Source organism: Acipenser ruthenus, chromosome 19, assembly GCF_902713425.1.
Source record: "Acipenser ruthenus chromosome 19, fAciRut3.2 maternal haplotype, whole genome shotgun sequence".
In the NCBI taxonomy this organism is placed as follows: domain Eukaryota; kingdom Metazoa; phylum Chordata; class Actinopteri; order Acipenseriformes; family Acipenseridae; genus Acipenser; species Acipenser ruthenus.
In genome coordinates, this window is record NC_081207.1 from 19,539,041 (window position 1) to 19,563,200 (window position 24,160).

Below are 24,160 nucleotides of genomic sequence, written 5' to 3' on the forward strand. Positions count from 1 at the left end.
CCCTTTCCAGACTGATGGGCATCAACAACTTTTTTCCGGAGGTCTTCAGGAATTTCTTTTGTTCGTGGCATGATGTGCCTCTAGAACCTGTGTGCTGACGACTTCACTCTGATGGTAAGGGCCAAAGTTAGTCAGATTTATATTGGGCAGGGCTGGCCCAAATCAGGCCTGGTTGTTAACCAAAGTACAGCTGACCCTAATTATCCCTTTAATTGGGTTGAGTTAACTAGGGGGGGCAATAACTTTTTCACACCTGAAGATTGCATATTCGATTACCTTGCACACCAAACAAATGAAAGAAGCACCAAACTTTGGTGTCATGTTTTTCTCTCAGACTCCCTCTATATACTACTGTCACAAAGACGGCCGGAGTGGGTGGGGTCAGACCAGATGCAGGAAATAAATAAACAGAGAGATGTGGTTTGGTGAGGCTGAGCGCTTGATCGCGCTCAGCATTTAATAATTAACAGACAGAACAGAAAATAAAAGGTTTTAAACACAAAACACTGGACACGGCACTTGACGCCAAAATAAACAGACAGACAAAACGGACTAACACTAAACAAACGGTGCACGGACAGACAAACAAAACACGGTGAGCAGATAACACTAATATTTACGTTCTTTTATATTTACTTTACTCCTTCTCTCTCTCCCGTTCTCCACTCACCGAACACCTAACCACGAGTGACTAAAAATGTGCCTATTTATACTGTTGTGCTGGGATTCAATTACTAATTAATTATTCACTTGAATCCCAGCACGTGAATTAATTCTGTGCAACCCTGTGCTCACATATTACATTTAACCAGCACGTGAAGTGATTTGTGCCCTCCTCGTGCCTAAATACAAATCTACACTTTTTAAATACACGTGAAACACAGACCCGTTTATATCCCGTGTACCAATCTATACACCAACATTAACATACGCACGCATATATACAACACAGAACACACAAATGCACACAGGGGCGGGGCACTTTGCCACATATACCCCCCCTTGTGCGCAGCACACATGGCCTCAACGGCCACCTCCCCCCTTAAAAACCCAGCAGTCCAGGACAAAGTCTCGGGCTGGGAAGGGAGGCTTCCGTGGGCCCATGGCTGGAAATGCTGTCAGCTCCCCTGCCGGTAGTGGCACGGCTGACAGCATGCTGGTCCCGTCCTGCAGCGAAAAAGCTGCGGGGGCAGGTGGTCCCCCGACCTCCCCCTTCTTCGTAGCCGGCAGCTCCCTCCTGTGGGGCTCCGGCCACAAGAACTCCTGCAGCGAAACTGCTGCTGGGGAAAGTGGTCTCCAGACCTCGTCCCCCTTCTCCGTGGCCGGCAGCTCCCCTTTCTGGGGCTCTGGCCACCGTACTCCCTGTGGAGGTACGGGCAGCAGAGGCAGCTCCTGCTCCTCTGCTCCGGGTGGTGGCGGAAGCAGAGGCAGCTCCAGCTCCTCTGCTCCTGGTGGTGGTGGAGGCAGAGGCAGCTCCAGCTCCTCTGCTCCTGGCGGTGGTGGAGGCAGAGGCAGCTCCAGCTCCTCTGCTCCTGGCGGTGGTGGAGGCAGAGGCAGCTCCAGCTCCTCTGCTCCTAGTGGAGGAAGCGGTGGAGGTGGCGGAGGCAGAGGCAGCTCCTCTGCTCCTGGCGGCTGGGCTGGTGCGCGCCGTGCTGCCTTCAGCAGCATGAATAGAGGCTGCTGGGGGACACCAGCCTCCTGCCCCTCTCCCCCCCAAAAATTTTCAGGGGGTTGGGCCTGTAACTCCTCCCCTTCCGGCTCTTGGGGCTGAACCAGCAGGCATTTTCCCTCTGCTGGTGGCTTGGGTCCCAGAGCTGTGGAACCCCCGACTTGCCTCCCTTTGGGCTGTGGACGCACCGACTCCTCCCTTTTGGGCTGTGGACGCACCGACTCCTCCCTTTTGGGCTGTGGACGCACCGACTCCTCCCTTTTGGGCTGCGGACGCACCGACTCCCCCCTCTTGGGCTGTGGACGTTCGGGCTCCCCCCACTCAGGCGTAGGACGTTCGGGCTCCTCCCACTCAGGCGTAGGACGTTCGGGCTCCTCCCACTCAGGCGTAGGACGTTCGGGCTCCTCCCACTCAGGCGTAGGATGTTCGGGCTCCTCCCACTCAGGCGTAGGATGTTCGGGCTCCTTCCACTCAGGCGTAGGACGTTCAGGCTCCTTCCGCTTGGGCTGTGGACGCTCAGGCTCCTCCCATTTGGGCTGTGGACGCTCAGGCTCCTCCCATTTGGGCTGTGGACGCTCAGGCTCCTCCCATTTGGGCTGTGGACGCTCAGGCTCCTCCCGCTCGAGCTGTGGACGCTCAGGCTCCTCCCGCTTGGGCTGTGGACGCTGAGGCTCCTCCCCATAACTGCGGAAGGGACAGTGGGCGAACAGGTGATCCTGGTCGCAGAGGAGGCACCCCGGCGATGGCTTGTTACATCGCCGTGGATGCCTGGCCCTTAGGCGGCACTCCTCCTCCCTGTCCTTCACCTCTTTATCTGTCTCTGCCTCCCGCTTGGGCTGTGGAGGCAAAACCAGCAGGCATTCACCCTCTGCTGGTGGAGATGGAGACAGCAGGTACTCACCCTCTGCTGGTGGAGATGGGGACAGCAGGTACTCCTCTGCTGGTGGTCCTGCTACCTGGGCTGCTGTTCCGTTTATGATTGCCTCCAGGTAGCTGAGGACCAACCCCACACCTTCCTCCCAGGTGCTTACGGTCTGTTCCCTTGCATAAGCCTCCCATCGTTCCCTATCCATAAACTGCAGGAACTGGACGACTACTGGTATAGACTGGGCCTCCAGCCCAGCATTTTCCAGCATCCAGTCCCGCACTTTGATGGCGTCTTCTGCCATTTTTTTTTTTTTTATTTATATATTTTTTTTAAATCCAAAACTGCGGTTCCTGCTCTGGCCTGAGTCCTGGAGGCGCTGTCGATCCCACGCAGGACACCACGTGTCACAAAGACGGCCGAAGTGGGTGGGGTCAGACCAGATGCAGGAAATAAATAAACAGAGAGATGTGGTTTGGTGAGGCTGAGCGCTTGATCGCGCTCAGCATTTAATAATTAACAGACAGAACAGAAAATAAAAGGTTTTAAACACAAAACACTGGACACGGCACTTGACGCCAAAATAAACAGACAGACAAAACGGACTAACACTAAACAAACGGTGCACGGACAGACAAACAAAACACGGTGAGCAGATAACACTAATATTTACGTTCTTTTATATTTACTTTACTCCTTCTCTCTCTCCCGTTCTCCACTCACCGAACACCTAACCACGAGTGACTAAAAATGTGCCTATTTATACTGTTGTGCTGGGATTCAATTACTAATTAATTATTCACTTGAATCCCAGCACGTGAATTAATTCTGTGCAACCCCGTGCTCACATATTACATTTAACCAGCACGTGAAGTGATTTGTGCCCTCCTCGTGCCTAAATACAAATCTACACTTTTTAAATACACGTGAAACACAGACCCGTTTATATCCCGTGTACCAATCTATACACCAACATTAACATACGCACGCATATATACAACACAGAACACACAAATGCACACAGGGGCGGGGCACTTTGCCACAACTACTAGAACCCACAAGAAAATCTGACCAAATACAATGTGAAAAATGTGCAAAAATGTAGAAAATCAGACGGGGCAAATACTTTTTTCACGACACTGTATATATTGCCGGCACTGTATACAATCTGAACTTTTCAAAGATATAATTTACTTGGGCATATCCACTGAACTGATTTAGATATTGCAGATTAAGTGGGGAAAAAAATGAAAAAATACAGTTTCTGTGCCACTTTGAAGCCCTAAAAAAGTAATTTCCTAACATGGTCATTAGACAAATTGCACGTGTCTTGCATTGCTAATATGTTAACTATCTATGGAGAAAAAAAATAGGATTTAGTATGTTTCTGTGATGGCTGCGTCAACATTTGTATTAATAAATAATAATAATAATAATAATAATAAACATTTAAAACAGAACATCGTCGGGTCAATATGTAAACTATATTTTTAAATATAGACAAAAACTAAATTTGACAAAAATATCTCCTGTGGGTCTGCTAAATGTTGTAGCCATCAGGATTTGCTCAAATCAAACCACGATCCGAAATATAAAACTCTTCAGTTTGTTTATTTGACTTACTGGATTCTAGGGCTGTATTAGAAGGTTCGAAGGTTCCTTCGCTAGCCAGGAATTTGAAGATTGTTTTAAACCTTCGAAGGTTCGTCAGACGCCATTCACACACTGTGTTTTTTTTTTGTTTTTTTTTGTTAACAGAAATCGTTTGACAATATGTGAATACTAGAAATCACACATTAAGTGTCACTCACATGCAAAATTCTATCTTTTTATTTGTGTAATGTATATTACTTTTAAACAAAAGTTGTTGTATTAAAATCCAACCAAATCTTTATACGTAGCAACTCTATATGTACAAGACCGTGTAAGAGAAGTGCTATGGTAGCATACAATATATACTCTAACACTAATAATTGTAATTTTGAAAAAACTGAGCACCGTCCGTCCCTCCCCCCTCCAGCCCGTGTTAACCAGAGGCAAATTTCTTCATTCACCATCTCGACAGCAAAGCGATAGTGTAAGCTGTATTGAAAGAAATGTCTCGAAACCCCTCTACTGTTTGGGATTTTTTTTGTTAAATGTCCAGACGACCAAAACAAAAATGTTGAATGCAAACTGTGCAAGCGACTGTTGATGTATCATGGAGGCACATCCAATCTCTGGGGTCACTTTACAATCGTAAGTTCATAGTAGTCGTAGTATTATTATTATTATTATTATTATTATTATTATTATTATTATTATTATTATTATTATTAATACTATTTTTAGTAGTAGTAAAATGTGACTGTGACCGATAACCTGCTTGGAACGGTGACTGTTAAATTAAGTTTGTTTTGCCTAAGTCCACTGCAGTTTGTGCTGCTGCAATGCAAGCTTACGCACAAGCAGTAAGCCAAATGGTTTCAGCCTGTGTGTACTCAAAGTGGTTTAACTTGTAGATAATTTCCCTCAGGTATATAAAGACTTTCAAGCTGCAACTCACATAGTGATCCAACAAAGCAATCATGAAGACCAAGGAGCTTTCGAAACAAGTCAGGGATAAAGTAGTAGAGAGGCACAGAGCAGGAGAAGGGTACAAGAAAATTTCAAAGATGTTGATTATCCCCCTCAGCACAGTGAAGTCCATCATTAAGAAGTGGAAGATGCATCATACCACCCAGACACTACCCAGATCAGGTCGCCCTCCCAAACTGAGCAGCCGGGCAAGCAGGAAACTGGTTTGGGATGTCACTCTGAAGCCAACAATGACCTTGCAGTGTTCGCGCTAGGCCGCGCCATTGCGCCAGTGCCCCCCTGAAATAAAAAATGTCCCGCTGAATTTCTCTTAACGCGCCCGTATGTCCCCCTTCCCAGATGAGACACAATACCAATACGCATGACATGTCTGACAACAGGCAAATCTTTTTTACTTGTTTGTTTACACTTGCGTTTTCATAATTAAACTCCTGTGTTTTATTCTCCAGTCCAGTAGAATGCGCTCGCACCCTCCCTGGTTACAGTCAGTTTCACAGTAAAGCCTGGACGACAACGTCATCTGACTGATATTTGGAGATATGGAGTGATCTAGCAAGTGAATGGGAGAAATGTGAACTTGTGCGTACTGCAATACAGTTTATAGAGGAAGTGCAGTAGATTTGTGAAACGAAAACCGCATCGATTTAAAAAAAAAAAAAAAAAGTAGAAAAAAAAGAAAAAAGTAGACTAAGGTAACGTTATAAAATATGTGAAATGTGTCTTTTCTATGACACAAAATGCTAAAATTCTGTCCCAGAATAATTCAGTATGTGTTAAGCACCAACTGTCTCTTGGCCATTTCGCCAGTAGCCCTATAACGGCATGATAAAAAAATATATATATATATATATCAGTGTATGTGATTTTATACAGCACTGTATATAATGCATCTTGCATTGAGATAACACCACTGGAATCAGAATAAAGGAAATTATTATGTAATACAGTTCACGTGCAGTCACGGTTTTGGTAAGTACCATTTTCAAAACCATATCATTATGTGCAGTATTAAAATATAGCAAATCCACAAAACCAACGAAATACATAGTATATTTTACATTTTATTTTTAGTGTTCTGTGTAACACGTGCCATCGTTTAACCTTGAAAAAAAATCAATACAGTACCTGAAGCAGATACGCGTTTATCATATCAACAACATCAACGTGTGTTGTAAAAATAAAGCAAAACTTGCTTTGAAAACTGTTCAAAATATTTACTTGGGGGCTAAGAATGAAAAATGTCAAAAAAAATGCCATTTTTGATATGGCAATTGTCAAACTAAAGGGGCAGCTGGAAGGTAAGAATTTACCAGTCAGGACAATGGCATTTAAATACGATTATTAAACTGTATCTGTTGGTAATGTAGTTTCTTCTAATGCAGCGGTTTTTAAACTGGGGTACGCGAGAAAAATTCTGAAATGGCAGACAACGCAATTTATTTAGTACCACTTCCCAATCTATTCCAAACTTTTATCATGTAATCAACGTTTAATCACCAACACCAGACTGCTGTGCTGTAACAGATCGTTCAGTACACACATGGCTAATTTACATATTAAATATGTACGTTATAAATAGACCCTGTTGTTTTAAATGTCATGTAAACAGTTGGGCTGTTACTACAGTCTGTCTTTGGGATAAAAAAAAAATACATATTTTAAAAAACTAAAAGCCTAGTCTTTAACTCATTTTATTTCCTGTGTGCGTTCATGGCTGCAAGTCGATATATATATTTTTTTCAATGACCTGATTCAAATTTATTGTAACTTAAGTACTATTGGTTAATTTCAAAATACATAATGTATGGCCAATCAGAAACTGAAGTATTACCATGCGGTCTAATTTGACAAGCCGTTACGTCGGGTGTGAGAGTTTTTAGCTTTCAATCCAGTGAACAAATATGGATTGTTGGCTCAATACTAGTACATTACTAGCAAAGGGCGATCAAGACGAAATACCGTCAGAGATTAAAAACGCCAAAAATGTCTTGCGACTGAAGCTCTCTCCAATTTCCCTGCCATCATCAGTGATTTGTGTGGTAACAACAAGCAGGGACATCCATCACACTGATACTAGGTAAGTGTTTTATTATTGTTTTTTTAATTAGCATCAGTACTGTACGTTTTAGTCACCAAGAATTAAAAAATGCCAAAATGTTTTCGTAATGAGGTCAGCTGTAGAGAGCCGTGGATAGTGAACTTTTCTTTGCCGCCTTTTCTGTAATTTTATTATTCCATTTGCTATCATGGAATAGTCCTATGTCATTTCTGAGTGACTGAGTTTAGCACGGAGGCTTCGTTGATTTTAATTAATTAGTAATTACATTAAAATAATGTTGATGTTTCCAACAACTAGAAACCTGTTTGAGGGACTATTTTTATCCAAAAGTAAATATGATATATATTTTTTCCATTATAATACTGTAACTTTTATAATTTTATCCATCACACACTCCAAGGCTTGTGTGTTTTGTTGTATCATGTTATTGTACAGACCTTTTTTTTCTGTGTTCATTTTATTATGACTGTATCTCAGATGGGGGTATGTGGTGGACTACTTTTTTTGGAAAGGGGTACGCAGCTTAAAATGATTGAAAACCTCTGTTCTAATGTGATCTGGTACAATGAATATCCTCTACTCAGTGATACACCAGCGTCACTGTGACACATTTCCCAATATTTTCCCCAAAAGTGACAGTGAGTAGTGTAGACACCTTGGTTGTATCTACAGCTTTACAGTTTTATTTTTTGTTCTTCAGAAATAAAAGGTCAGTAAACTCTGCTGGCATATTTAAAAACAAACAAAAATAAGAAATGGTAGTTGGTTCTGAATTATCAAACATATTGACCCCCTCACCGAAGAAAATCTCCCCCTAAAATTTAGAGTGGGGGCCACATTGACCCTCAGTCTGTAAGTCCTGGAGCAAACACTGACCTTGAGAGATCTGCAAAGTTATGTGTCTGAGTTGGGAGTCAGTGTTCACACATCAACAATAAGCTGGTCCCTACACAAAGCTGGCCTGTATAGACGGGTGGCAAGAAAGAAGCCATTACTCAAAAACCTCATCTTAAAGCATGTATGGAGTTTGTGAAAAAGCATGTAGATGATACTGCAGACGTGTGGAAAAAGGTTTTGTGGTCAGACGAGACACAAATTGAACTTTACGATCTAAATTCCAAGCATTACGTCTGGCGCAAGCCCAACACTGCACATCACCCAGTCAACACCATCCCAACTGTCAAGCATGGTGGTGGCAGCATCATGTTACAGGGATGCTTCTCTTCAGCAGGGACTGGGAAGCTTGTCAGGATAGAGGGGAGAATGGATGGTGCAAAGTACAGGCGAATCCTTGAGGAAAACCTGTCTGAGTCAGCCAAGACTCTGAAACTGGGGAGGAAATTTACATTTCAGCAGGACAATGACCCGAAGCACAAAGCCACACAAGCCAAAGAATTAATGTCCTTGAGTGGCCCAGTCGAAGTCCTGACTTGAATCCAATCAAAAATTTATGGCGAGACTTGAAGATTGCAGTCCATCGACGATCCCCAACAAACTTATCAGAACTGGAGCAATTTTCCCGTGAAGAATGGGCAAAAATGTCACCATCCTACTGTGCAGAGCTAGTAGAGACCTAACCAAAAAGACTCCTAGCAGTAATTGCTGCAAAAGGTGCTTCTACCAAGTACTGACTTAAGGGGCTGAATACTTATGCAACCAGTAAATTTCTTTTTGTACATTTTCTTTGCAAGTTTTGCCGACATTTGACCTCTTCCTCATATAACAGTGTTCAGTTTAACCACTACAGCTTTGAATGAAAAAGTTTGTTTGAAAAACTGTGCATACATTGTTTGTAATTCAACAAAATGTGACATTATTGGTAGGGGGTGAATACTTCTGCAAACTACTGTATATGTCTTACCTGTAAAATAATAGAGGTTTTTTTTTTTTTTTTTTTTTTTTTTATAAATTTAGTCATTGCCAATTATTTTTTTATTATTTTCTCCCAATTTGGAAATGGCCATTTTATTTTTAGGCTCAGCTCACTGCTACCACCCCTGCACTGACTCAGGAGGGCTTAAATGAACACACGCTGTACTCCGACGCGTGTGCCGTCAGCCGACCTCTTTTTTTCACACTGCGGACTCACCATGCAGCCACCCAAGAGCTACAGCGTCGGAGGACAACACAGTTCTCGGCAGCTTACAGGCAAGCCCACAGGCGCCTGGCCAGACTACAGGGGTCGCTGGTGTGTGGTGAGCCGAGGACACCCTAGCCGACCTAACCCTGCCTCCCCCCGGCCGGCGCTCAGCCAATTGAGCGCCGCCCCCTGGAAGCTTCCGTCCTCGGTCAGCAAAAGAATAGCCTGGAACTCATGACGTCCAGACTATAGGGCACATCCTGCACTCCACACGGAGTGCCTTTACTGGATGCGCCACTCGGGAGTCCTAGGATTTTCAATCAAATATAAACAAGTAGCTATGGTGACGTCACCAGTAAATTATGCAAATTAGTACCATCGAAGGTTCGAACCCTCCTTCGGTAATGTGTTCCGAACCTTCGAAAGTTAAAATGTGCCCTTCGTTGCAGCCCTACTGGATTCCAGACTGAACAACACAGGAGAAATCCTATTGGCCAGTTTAGGCATCAATCATTCACTGTTTGATTGACGTGATCAATCCACCATTCACATGCTGAGAGACTAAACCCTCCCACACATGTCTTAAAATGTCAGAAGCAATTGGTCAAACACAGCGTGCCCAAGCACTGAGGTACTACCGCATATGCCACAGAACAACAGAGTTTAGTTTGCTTGTTTGACTTCCGCATCCAACATTGAGTAACACAGAGAAATCATATATAGGGCAGTTTACACGTCAATCATGCACTTTTTAAGTGACGTGACAGATACACCATTCACATATTTTGAGAGCTTAAACCCTTCTACACACTGTAAAAAAAAAATAAAAATTAAGTAATCGGATGCTCACAGCCGGCGCTACAGTGAGATTTATTTTAGGATGTACGCCCCCTAGCACTTTGAGGACATTTTTAGTGCGTATGCCATACGCCCCCTAGCACTGAAGGGGTTAATGACCCTGGTTAAGAGCACATAAAACAGCCTCTCTGCTGCCATTCCATTCGCAACATTGAACAATAAAATCTGCATTATATTGAATATTTCAATAAACATCTACACATTCATTTTGTACTCAATATTGATAGTCTCAGACAAAATTAACAACATTCAAGCACGAAAATGTTGGTTATAGCACAAAAGCTTAATAATTCCTTCTGAGAGACGCTGGTTATTTGATATCAAGTACAAAATGAATGTGTAGAAGTTTATTGAAATATTCAATATACTTTTCAATTTTGCGAATGGAATGGCAGTATCCAAAATGTTGGGCAGTTCAGTAAACTTCCCCATTTACAGTAACTCCAGAAAAATGGTTGTGAAAATGACTGAGTGTAGTTTCAGTAGTACCCAATTAAAAACTCTGTGGCTCAGATATGAAACCAAAGTAGTTCTTCAGATTGCACTGTTTATTGCTTACCAATGGCGCAGCAAAGCCGTTGAGTTAGTGCACTGACCCGTTCGTTGAATGGGCCTGCATTCCTCCGGCTGCACTGCTCACTGTATTAGGGTGTACACTCAGGCCTGATGCTGCAAGCTTGCTCTCTATTGTTCCAGTGAAGAATGTTATTCCGCATGTTGATGAGGAAAGCAGTTGTTCTTTGGGAGGGAGCTAATACCAGAACTGTAAGCCCTTGACATAGTCTGTAGGCTGGCTGCTCAGTAAAAAGCAGGAAGGCATGACTACACCAGTGTGTCTGTCCCCTCTGCTCCATTGCAAAAGCCTTTGTTAAAGACATGCTGTAGTGTCCCCTGTGCTGTTTTACATATTTAGGATTAGCAAGCAAGCAGTCTTCCTGCTGCACAGGTCAGAGATGGCGGTGGCCATTTTGATCCTGCATTGCCGATTTGGGTGTATCTCAATTTACACATGAACAGTAAATTGATATGCTTTGGGTCTACTTCATTGCATCCCTATTTAGTAATTCAATAGAGTGACTATTTAATTGAACTGTTTAAACTTAAGAATTAACCCAACTAAACCTGCTTAGTGCAGTTCTGTATAACATCTTAATGTTTTCATTTTTCATTTTTTTGAGTAAACCATTGACAGTAGTATTTAGTAAGCAGTACATTGTAGAATAATGCTGATCATCTGGTACAAGTGAAGTATACAACTAATACTGAAAGCACAGTCAAAATAGCATTAAAACTGCTTTTAAATTTGCACATATTTGCACATAATATATATTTTATGTGATCAAGTAAGTAGGCTATATATTGTCATTTGAAATAACAACTCTTATTAAATAGGGATGAAAACTATTTAAAATGTGCACAACTGCGGGGGTCCCAGAGTGGCTCATCCAGTTAAAGCACTGCCACTGGGAGCACAGGATGAGTCATACAGTTTGGACGGCGCCAGTTCGCGTCCAGACTGTGCAGAGGTAGAACTTTGCTGGGGACGCCGAAGGGGGCGTCACATTGGCCCTAACGCTCCCGGGGTGGGGGATGGGAAACCGGCAGCGATTCCTTCTCCTCATCACGCAACAGCAAATCCTGCTGGCCAGACACATAGCACATTCAGAGTGGATAAAAAGCAGGGCTGTTCTCTGGGGATCAGTAGCCCGCCCACCTCTGCTCTGGATTGCTCTGCGTAAAAGCGATTCTGCCTCAGATTCTGCCTCGATTCTGTCCTCAGAATGTCTGTGCTGTGTAGGGATCCGCTGCATTGAGGAGAAAAAACATAATTGGAAATTCTAAATTGGGGGGGGGGGGGGAATAAATAAAAATAATAATTGGTCACTCTAAATTTAAAAAAAAAAAAAATGTGGGCAACTGCATCTCCAAGTCTCAAGAGTATTCATTTTTGTGAGAAACAAGCCTCTGTTTAATAATGTAATTGAGTCAGTATGTGATTGCAACGCAATACAAAAACAAAGTGGAGAAAAAGTATGACTTGCCAGATGCCCAATGTAAGTTGTTATAGATTTTCTAAACTATTTGTAGTAGTAAACATAATAAATAGTAGTACGTCTTTCAAAGGTGGAAGCCTTACAAACATTAGTTATACAGTACTCTGCAGTATTTGTACAAATGCATTTAAACAGTTACTAGCTTTTTACATGATTGTTAATTTACTATATGTTTGTTCAGAAACGAAGCGTAAACTTGGTCCGTTGAATTTTCTACAGTTGTTTTTTTTTTTTACTATGCAATATGAAAGTCTAAAATGGTGCATTGAATCTAAGAATGGTTCGTTGGCAAATTGCACTGCTTCATATGCCAAATGTGCTAGAAAATGTCATAGTTTGTTAGGAAATCTTTACGAAGTAAAAGAATGCAGTGAAGCTTGAATCTGCTAAGCCATATGGATCTAAATAAACAGGCTGCTTTTAACAGGAGAACTGATTAGGTTTCTGTAAGCTTCTGTTTTATAGCATCATTTTTGGAAATAGTAAATTAAGCTGACATGAGGTCCTTATATTGACCTTATCAATACTGACAAAGTACTTATCAGTATCATAATCGTTGTTTGAATGATTGTAGTGTTTGACAGCAAAAAGATTTTACACATGAACAGTTCAGTTTCAAAGAGATCAATGCTACAGTATGGGTCTTGGCTGGCAGATGTTAATACTGCTCAAGTATGCTTTAGCTTTCATATTGTTGGATAGGGGACCCTGTTCATTAAAGATTTTGAAGTCAAGAGATGCTTAGTTAGTACCTCACTTAAATGAATATTTCTTAACCAATTAACCAATAATGAAACCTTTGTGTGATGGACATCTCTTAATAAACTAATGGAACAATTCCATGGTAACTGACAGGACTGACAATTAGGCCGAATGTGTGTGAAAGAGGTTGTGGCAGGGGAATTAGAGTTAATGACAACGCAAGGTATTTGAATATTGAAAGCTGTCGGAGCAGTTGTGATGGGAGTGTAAAACTGTGCAGGTTTTCAAAGGAATTTTGTCTGAATAGCAAACCATTTGTGGATTATATGTATTCACTCTTGGCATCTTATTGGTAGCATTTAATTTCAGATGGCAGCAGCACAAGTCAGCTTTGTAAACAGCTGACATTTTAAGGTAGTGCAGAACACATCATATGTTGTCCATTCTTAATTAACTCTTCAACTGTGGCTACGTAAACTGTCAAAGCAATTCCTTTCCATTTAGAGAAGGCAATTTAATTAAATTAATTTATTGGAACTCTGTTAGCTTGGTATGAGTGTGTGTCTTGAGCATTGAATAGACCCCCCCATTACTGACATTGAAAATTATAAATGAGATTTAGTATGTACAGTAAAGCCCACCGTTTTGGCAGAGTAGTGATCTTGTGAATGGGTAAGCAGAATTCATCGACTGTGCTTTCTTTATTAGGGAAGCTTATAGGAGAGATGTGGAGTTAGTGTGAAAACTATTCGCTTGGTTTCATTTCCCCACACTTTTATATCCTAAATAAAATACTGGCTGCATTGCAATATGTGTATGAGTAGCACAATAGTGCAAAAAAATATATAGTTTAAAAATGGGGAAGAATTTTACAATAAATGTTATGCATTTATTTTAAAATTACTTTGAGAATAGAAATGCATTTTATCTGACCTAAAAACAAATCTGAAGTGGTTGTTGGACTTTTGGTCAAGATGTGGCTCTAGTTGTCTACTAATCTGTTGATAAAGATGCCATTGGTTATGAATTTTCACATACAGCATTAAAGTACTGTAGCCACTTATCCAAATCTGATGAAACTTGGTAAGGACATTATTTAGTACAAGATTTTGTGCACCAATGGCGCCTGTCTGTGTGCATACAGTACATACAATACAAACATATTGACACACCTAGGCTACAGTCATGTTAATCTAATCTTTCATGCTACCAATTGCATAGATTTTGTATTTACAGCTTTGGCAGGGGAGGGTGTATTTGTTATTGATGCTTACTTGCTTGCTTTCTTGCTTGTTTGTTTGTTTGTTACCAAAATAAGCCATGTCGAGATTCCCCAGCATTGACACATTATGCACTAAGTTATAAAGGCCAATGACACGGTGTGAACAGGATAGCTCTGGTGGTGACGTCAGACCAGAAACAGAAACCATAACAAACGGGTAATGGCAAACTGAGACGCTATGGCGCTCAGCGCTTTATTTAATAAAAATAAAAGATTTAAACAAACACAAAACACTTTCAAAACAAAAGGGCACATTTGCCAAACAAACAAACAATAAATAGTAACAAGCTGGTTGCAAAACCAGCATACGTAGGAATTGTTATCTTTTTACTATTATTGTTACTCCTAACTGCACACCCATTCTCCACTCACGAACACACTTCTCCGTGTGCAGCCAAACTGCAGGTCTTTTATATTTATGGCCGATGGGTTAACTAGCTATTAATTATCTTATTACCCTTATTAACAATACCAAACACGGCTTTTCACAGTCATATGTAATAAAATTCATAATACAAATACATCCTAAAAATAACACACAAATATACATAGGGGCCGTCTCCCCGTCACACATGGATGCTGAAAAGGTTAAAGATTTTTATACGTATTGTTGGAAATAGTCACAATAACAGAATATCTCAAGAATATCTTTTCTTCTCATTTTTTCCCTTCCTTAGGTGCTGGGCCGATGTTTTCTGACGGTGATGCAGGTCCACTTTCAGTTCTTGTCCCAGGCTCTGCAGAAGGTGCAGCCCGTGGCTCAGTCCTGCTTCACAGAGGTGCTGGCCCAAGCCCAGGAGAGGAAGAGCACCACGCGGAACGACCCCTCCAATACAGAGCTGGAGGAGGCCGTGAGGTCATGGAAAGGTGCTGCAGAGGTATGCCGACCGGCTTCTCTATTTATATAAGCATTCCTAGCTGGCTGCTTCCACCGGAATACATCAGAAGGCTTTAATGTTCACATTCCTGAATTTGTAGATCAGTACTTGGAACTGCATTCGCTCATTATTTTTGTATGAAGTGAAGTTGTTTTGAACTTTGTTCATCTTGCAAGACACAGCTTTTTTTCTTGAAAGCATATATCAGAATGGATTGCATTCTAATCCACTGTAAACAGAGTTCATGCATCTCTGCATGAGTAAATATTTTCACAAGTAATTTGACTGATGACTCATACAAATACATTAGATCATTGTCTGACTTAACCAACATGTCTGATGGTGATGGATATAATTCAAGAACCCCAACCCTAAACAACAGTGCAAGGAAAAGTGAGGAAAGGCAGATCACATACAGTAAACCAAATAACTTGATATTGTAAACAACAGATACAGTGGATTTGATTAGGCATCTATGCTTTTGAAACTGTTCTTAAACAGCTGCACTTTGAGAATGCTGTGTTGATGTTATAAAAATTGAGCTAATTCAGAGCCATCCCTTATTGGGCACCTAGCTTGTCTACGAATGCCTTTTGTGTTTATAACTCCTACAGGCTTTGTGTATGAACAATGTTCAAGTTCTTGTGCCTTTTAAAAAAAAAAAAATTAACTTCTTATTTGTTTTGGCGACTTACATTTGAGATGTGCACCCTACCCCGCTAGATTGAAGTTCAAGCTTCTGAAACCTTGTCGTGTCCTGTGTCTGTCTCGCTCCCACTGTGCCAGAGTGAGGCCAGACCATGGAGATGATCTTCAGCACAGGAAGTATCAAGTTACACTATCCAAATAGTGAGATTTCAAAGCTAATTTCTGTATCCCAAATAAACAAGGAAATCCTTGGAACAATAAGAGGGTTGTCAGTTGCAAATGCTAAATAAGCGTCATGGATTGATTTTAAAGCCATTGTTTAGCTCTCTTTTTTAAAAGAGCAGATTTAGATCCCCATATCAAGCTAGAGACATTCATTATTGAAGTCCAAATGTTTTGTTAGAGCTGACATGATGTGGGGCTTTAATGAAAGCTCTTCTCAGGCTAGATATCCTGACAGGATGTGTCTTATGGAACAGCTTTTATAGCTGGAGAGCTTTGTTAGAGGCATGGACAATTCGTTCAGTGCAAAGGTTGGGGCAGCAGTGTGGAGTAGTGGTTAGGGCTCTGGACTCTTGACCGGAGGGTCAATCCCTGGTAGGGGACACTGCTGCTGTACCCTTGAGCAAGGTACTTTACCTAGATTGCTCCAGTAAAAACCAAACTGTATAAATGGGTAATTGTATGTAAAAATAATGTGATATCTTGTAACAATTGTAAGTCGCCCTGGATAAGGGCGTCTGCTAAGAAATACATAATAATAATGATAAAAGGTTCTTCCTGTGGAAACTCTGATACACAGACCCCATTCTTGTATACACACGCCATAAACACTGTAAAAAAATAGATATATTTGTTGAACACTGTTCTCAAATGTGCATCTTTTCCATCATTATTATTTGTTTATTTAGCAGACGCCTTTATCCAAGGCGACTTACAGAGACTAGGGTGTGTGAACTATGCATCAGCTGCAGAGTCACTTACAACTACGTCTCACCTGAAAGACGGAGCACAAGGAGGTTAAGTGACTTTCTCAGGGTCACACAATGAGTCAGTGGCTTAGGTGGGATTTGAACCAGGTACCTCCTGGTTACAAGCCCGTTTCTTTAACCACTGGACCACACACCCTCCTCCGTGCTGTTCAGTGTGATGCCAGTAGCAGACTGCCTCTGTCTATTCATTTAATGGTTTAAACAGCCTTCCTTTCATTTTACACATGCTTACAGACAGAACGCACTAAATAAACTCCAATGCACTGTTTACCAACAGAACTCTGATTTTTGAGGGCATTACTGTCTGGTGGTTGACCACTTTGGGCAGGTAATAGTACCATACAGACATGGTCAACTACCAAGGTAATGCCTGATTTAATCAGGGTTTTATTACAATTAGAAACCAGTAAACTAGCAGTGACATTTATTGTTGATTTACAGGTTTATTTATCCAGATGTTCTATCTGATAGTTCCGTGGTCAACTACTGTGTGTTCCTGCAATGCAGTTTCCTGATTTTTGGATCTGAGGTTTCTATGGATGGTTGATATTCATTGTTTGATAAAACTTGGTACCTATTTTATTTTATTTTATAGTCAGCGGTGGTGTTCTGATGCACTGCTTTTTATATCAATTTAACAGTGTTTTATTCGTGTTCTGTGTGGTGTTTGCTGCTCTCTGAGTGCGACTCTCTTTCTCGGTTTCCGAAAGGCTACATCTCGGCTGCGGGAGAGGGGGCGGGACGGCTGCCTGTCTGGGATTGAGGTGCAGCAGCTCTTCTGCTCTCAAAACACAACCATCCCCGAGCACCAGCTGAAGGAACTCAATATGAAGATTGACAATGCTTTACAGGTTAGGAAATACTGGTCATCATTAAAAAGGGGAAGATATGAAGCTGTAAACCTACTATTCAAGACCACTTTAACCTCCTAGTAAATTTGTCTGGTCAAAAACCTTACCTATTAGCTGAATGGGAAATTTGTAGGCTTCATGTTTTAACTACAGTGATGTGTATCTGCTTCTTTCTATTCAGGCTTACAAAGCAGCCCTGGAGAGTTTGGGCCACAGTGAATATGCATTGAAGGCTGGTTTTCACCTGAACCCCAAATCTGTTGAAGTTACTCTGCAGGTAAGTTCATATCCAGCTGATTCTATAAAATGTTTTCATAGAAACCTTGACCAGGACTTCTCTTTGATCACTGCACATTGAGAGGAACGGTAGTTCCTCGCGCCAAGTTATCAGCGAGAACTGCCAGAGAGACTATACAGCACGGATAGTTTACGTGTTTTCAGGGTATTGGCGCAGCAAAAGTAAATCAGCCAAAAGCACCATTTCACTTTTAATTTGTAGTTCCCAACACTCTTATTTTATTTAACATCTTTATATAGCGCCACTCGCCAGTTGGCATTGGAGCACTGTACAAGGCAAAAGACATTAAAATAATTTAACATGAAGTACCATGTGATAAAAACATGGTACATCATAAATAGTATAAAACACACAGTACTGTAAAACGTAAATATATTGCACAAAATTATACACTTTCAAATCGTGTATTAAATTTTTAAAACCATTCCAGCTCTCTAAAGTTACCCAAATATTCTTTTATAAAGCAAAGTTTTTAATAGCTTTCTAAACTGAAGAAGGCTGGAAGAGGTTCTAATTTCCACTGGCAACACATTCCATAAATAAGCTGCTCTTAGGTGAAATGTACGTATATGTATATAATTTTACTTTCAAATTAAAAAAATATATAGCAACGACCCGTACAGTTGCTTTGTTGCAAGACTTTGCTTGGTGCTGGCAAAGGTTGCCCCAATGGTGTTTTTTCACATTTCCAATGTTTGTTTCCGATTTTAATACAATATTGAAAGCCCTTTGGTATTGCTCTATCAGGACACAGTTTGCACTCTAGTGTGGGTATTGGGGGGCTGACTTTCTGTGTGTGGAGCTCTTTGCATTGGAGAAGTTTAAAGCCTCACTGTGTGTTTATTCTAATTCCATTGTCCTTGTTTCTTAGGGGTGCTGCGGTGAAGCAGAGGCGCAGCAGGCTGGGCGAATGCAGACTACTTCTCAGCCCATTCAGTCTGAACTCCCCACCATACCTGTGCAGATTGGATCACACTTTTTAAAGGGGGTCTCATTTAACGAATCAGCAACAGAAAACCTGAAACTGAAAACGGTACCTATCCTCCTGTAATTGTAGGACCTGGTATTGATGTGATTTAGCCATCTGTATCAGATTGTTTGTATAGGATGGAAATGATGTCACATTAAAACAAGCTGTACTGATTATATTATCCATATTTAACTATATATTTAAAAACATAGTATAGTATACAGTATAGTATAGGGTTAGGGCCTGGTCCTGGGGACCCCACGTGTCTTCTGGTTTTCATTTCAACTGAGCTCTCAATTACTAAAGTAAAACCTAATTGAACTAATAATTTGCTTAATTATACTTTTTTTTTTTTGTTAATTGTTCTCCGCTCCTGAAAAGTTGCAGAGTTCAGGTTACTTATAAAATGTTAAAGGTAACTTGAGATCTGCAACTGTTTAAGAGCTCAAAACAAGTAAAAAGGTCTAATTAATTGAGAGCTCAGTTGGAATGAAAACCAGAAGACACATGGGGTCCCCAGGACCAGGGTTGGGAAGCCCTGGTATAGGGTGTCATGGAGTTGATACCAGCGTGTATTGTGCAGCACCCTATACTATATATATATGTATATAGCACTCAAGGGGGGAGAGTGTGGTGGGGGAGGTGTCCCCTCCCTCAGGGACGTTTTTGAATGGTGCGTTCTGGTGCATTTTTGCATGGTTTAAGCATCTGCTAGACTAGTAGTGTCTGACTCCTATTAGTGCAATGAAAGAGCTTTATTTCAGCACTGCTCACAGCAAGGCAAGATCAACAAGAAAAATGGACTTTTGAAGCATCAAAGCCTGCAACACAAGACTGTCTGAAAATGTGTGTATGATTGGTGGCCGCACCTTTTAATTGTGTAGTTGCAATATGGGAAACGGCATGCTTCAGCTCCCATGTTCCACGTTAGTCAAGTCCTGATCTGACAGCATGTAACAGACAGCTCTTATAATTACATGTTATCGTTTATTTTTCAGTAAAAGCAAGTTTAAATTGCAGTGTGTCCGTTCGGCTATTTTCGATATTAAATACACCACAGCAAGCACATTGTCATATATTTTAATTCGCACAATCTGAGAGCCAAGTCAAGTAAGCTACAGTACAACAACATTTTTATTTCCCTATATATATATATATATATATATATATATATATATATATATATATATATATATATATATATATATATATTTCTCTCAGTAGTACACTTCCTAATTACAGTGGCAGCTATTTATTTCTATCTGTTCTATTTTCACCTTTCTGGTCAGCTTTTTCCTGCAACAGCTGACCCTGCTTTAGTACTAAACTTATGCTACATTACTGTTTTTCATTATGGTAACATCTTAAATTACCGTGCTTGCTTCTTTGGCTGAAGAGATATTTTCAGCTCATCATCTAACCAGGGAATCTGTTTTTTCTTTGTTTTTAGGGCATTTTTGTTAATGGCATGTGTGCAACAGACAAACCTTAAGTGAATTTTTATTTTATTTTTTTGCTGTTCTTGTTTGAAGTTTCTGCAATTTTTTTTACACAACAGTACTCGCACACATTTAGTCACCATCACAACTGTTGCATGAAACTGGGGTTCCTGTATTCTGCTGGTGTTAATAACATACAGCCCCTCTCTACACTTAGGCATTTGTATATCAGCTGACAAGGACAAAGAGATGCTTTGTTCTTATGCACAGAATGTATTCATACTTAATGTTAATTAAGAAGTAATTATGGGCTTCAGATTCCGTATTGTACTTTGTGCCCTGTGCAGCTGCTATAAATGAGTTGGTTTTCTTGTTCAGCAAACAGTGTTCCAGCTGATTAAAGAAGCGGCAGGTGAGAATGGAGAATCGTCTCTTGGAGAGATCCCAGTCACAGAGGTCCTGAATCAGGTCTGCCCTTCGAGCTGGCGAGGGGCCTGCAAAACTGCTGTGCAGTTGCTGTTCGGTCAGGCTGGATTGGTGAGTTAAAGCGTTCTACTTAATAATTCCATAATTCCATTTACCTGTCCTCTACTTTCATGTAGATCTCGCATGTGCAATTTTAAAATGTCAACCAAAATAAGCTTTAAGTTTGAATCCCTTATTTTCTTTTATTCTTGTACTTCCTTTGTCATTTGCTCCACTCTTCCGTCTCCTTCTTCCCTGTCATTAAGCAACCAGCTGTACCCCTAATGATTTCCTGTGATTTGCAGCCATGACATGCTATGACCCACAAAGATATTGCCCAAGTGAAATGGTCTAGGAATGTATGCAATGTTATTATAAGAGCGAGAAAACTGAAATGGCAGTGGGCCGGACTTGTAGCAAGAAGAACAGACCATTGCTGGACCTAGGAGATACTAGACTGGATCCCAAGAGATATAAAGCGACCAAGAAGACCTCCAGGAAGATGGCAAGATGAAATTAGGAAACACGCTGGAGCAACATGGATGAGGGACGCAGCAGACAGGCTTTTGTGGAAGAATCATGGGGAGGCCTTCATCCAGCAGTGGATTGAGAATGGCTGAAGATGATGATGATGATATACTACTTCTGCTTTATTCTACTTTACAATCACTTTCTATCAGAGATGCCATTCTTCTTACAAAACACCCACTTCTAGTTATTATATTTAGTTTCCTCTCATAATTCTTACAAGCTACAAATCCCTGATTTGCCAGTGTTCAGGCCTATGTTTATTTCTTGTTGTTAATTCATTCAGATAATCCTTTTTAATCTGTCTGTATTATGCTTATGTGGAATAATATATTAAAGATACTGCAAGTGCAGTTGGAAGGACATCTCCGTACAATCAGTTAGTTGCTTGTTCTAAAACTAACACAAAAAACTGTTTAAATCCTTTTTTGGACATAGCTTGTTATGTAAATTGGCCTCCCCCCTTTTCTATTTCCTCAACAAAAATAAACTTGCCTTACAAGGCTAAATTTAAAAGCATGCTTGCATCCTGATTGATCCTAGCTAATTGTTCCGTGGAGGATGCACCTGTGTTTTAAATAATAATAATATTTTGTCTTCCTGAGGCACAGGAAGCGCTTTCCTTTGATTCCACAGAGCTGCATGCATGTGTGATGCATGATGGGACACAGTTGCTGCTTGAATGTACCATGATGAGGGCTGGGGTGGGGGAGCATACAGCAGAAAAGTATATCAGTAGCACACAGTGTTAAAACCATTTGAACCAAAGTGGTTAATAGAATACAAAATACACAAATAGGGGGTACAAAAACAAAACCAAAAAAGTTCTAATCCAACTGGAAACTCAACTGTGTTCTCTTGCTGTGTTTGCTTATTGCCAGGTGGTGGTTGATACGGCTCAGATTGAGAACAAGGAAGCGTACGCACCACAGATTAGTTTGGAAGGCTCCAGAATTGTGGTTCAAGTCCCCTCAACGTGGTATGAACTTTTTCTTTTACATAATGTTCCCAAGTTCCATGTATTCTACTGTGTCATTGCACTGGTGTTTAAAAGAACAATGTATGTTCATGTAAGTGGTTGTCCAGAGAACAAGACCTGTTTATTTGTTTTTGCACCAGAATGAATGCAAGCAAATTGAAATGTTGTTGTAGTTGTTAATGATCAGAAGAGCTCTTCTATCCCTTCACATACATATGAACTTTGAATTTCTAAACATAGCATGTATGTATTTAAAGCTAAATGTTATAATGTTTAATAAACTCTGTGTAATAAGGATTGAACAACATGTACGTTCCAGACATCAGTCCAGTGATTCTTGTATTGATGTTTTCCTTTTACTTCCCTTTCACAGTTGTCCAGGGGGCAGGTATTACAGTTGCACACCCACTAGTGGTCTTTTCAGAAGTAGCTCCTGAGATTGAAAAATAATATACAGTAATCTGTTGCATATCCGCCTGTCGAGTAAGGGTGTATATGTAAAAAGGCGGATAAATGAATCCTCTTTTAAATACCAAAGATGCAGGGTATTAATGCTTGTGACAGAGTAGCCGTCTGCAGCGTGGGTGCGTGCATTCGCTGCTGAGTGACAGCGAGACGGAGGTTGAAGTTGATACGCCCCCCGCAAGAGAACAGGATTTATTTACATATCAAGTCAACACACTGAACAGCTCATGTGACACTTCCAGCAATGGTTGCGCACGGAGCACATTATTATTATTATTATTATTATTATTATTATTATTATTATTATTATTATTATTATTATTATTATTATTATTTATTTATTAGCAGACGCCCTTATCCAGGGCGACTTACAATTGTTACAAGATATCACATTATTTTTTTACATACAATTACCCATTTATACAGTTGGGCTTTTACTGGAGCAATCTAGGTAAAGTACCTTGCCCAAGGGTACAACAGCAGGGTCCCCGACCGGGGATTGAACCCACGACCCTCTGGTCAAGAGTCCAGAGCCCTAACCACTACTCCACACTGCTGCCCAACACAATGTACAAAAACTCTGGTGGATCTACAATCTCTGAACTAATCTTCTCTGTTCAATAATAAACTAACGTTGCTGAAGCGATTGATCATGGTGGATAAACGGGTAGGATACGTGATGGATTACTGTATTTAGAGAACATTAGAGAATTATACAAAACATGCCTAATAGGGTATTGAACAAATAATACATTAAATATTCTGAACACTTAGATCATACAAAGCATCCCTTTTAAATATCCTATGCGGTGAGATTTTTTGGTTTTTAGCATGACCTTTCCCTACCTGCTGAATAGTACTGCATCTTAAGAAAAGCTCAGTGTTGTGATGGGTGTGTCTGTTCTGCAGGTGTCTCAAAGAAGATCCTGCCACAATGTCTCTACTGCAGAGAAGTCTTGATCCAGAAAAGACCCTGGGGCTGGTGGATGTGTTGTATACTGCAGTGTTTGACCTGAACAGATGGAAAGAAAGGAGGTAAATGGGAGGATCGACATGTAATTATTTTCCTCGAAGCCCTTGTGATTTTTTTATTTTACTAATGTTTGTCTTAAATGAGTCCAGAAATTGATCTCTGGTTTAGTGAGAGGGGATGAATGGACTTTTTTTTGCATTATAAAGAAAAAATGTTCACAGTGAAAACTGTACAAAGATTATTGGTTACAAGGCCTGAAACTGGCTGTGGCCATGCTTATAATGTGAAGATTTCTATTGTATTAACCCTTTGCAGTCCATTTATTAAGTGCGCGTCAGGTCCAATTTATTTTCACACACGCAGTTAATTTGACGCGCTGTTTAAAAGTATTTTCTTTCCACAGTCAAACGGGTTTAAAAGGCCCGGCATATCAACAAAGCACTCACTAGGCATCTCCAGCCCCGCCCCACCCTTTCGTTCGCTATCGCTTTCACATATACTAAGAAATAAATAATAATAATAATAATA

General features: G+C 40.8%; 1 protein-coding gene across 5 annotated transcripts in view; it reads left to right on the forward strand.

The window, feature by feature from the left end:
• LOC117424582 (granule associated Rac and RHOG effector protein 1-like) overlaps positions 1-24,160 on the forward strand; it is a 57,848-nt gene that overhangs the window by 26,108 nt on the left and 7,580 nt on the right. For all 5 annotated transcript variants that reach the window (XM_034041059.3, XM_058992569.1, XM_058992572.1 and 2 more), the window contains 7 exons: positions 14,824-15,024; positions 17,375-17,515; positions 17,697-17,792; positions 18,685-18,846; positions 20,601-20,759; positions 22,097-22,194; positions 23,569-23,694. In XM_034041059.3, the coding sequence (XP_033896950.3) occupies positions 14,824-15,024; positions 17,375-17,515; positions 17,697-17,792; positions 18,685-18,846; positions 20,601-20,759; positions 22,097-22,194; positions 23,569-23,694 (983 nt within the window). The remainder of the gene's footprint in view (positions 1-14,823; positions 15,025-17,374; positions 17,516-17,696; positions 17,793-18,684; positions 18,847-20,600; positions 20,760-22,096; positions 22,195-23,568; positions 23,695-24,160) is intronic.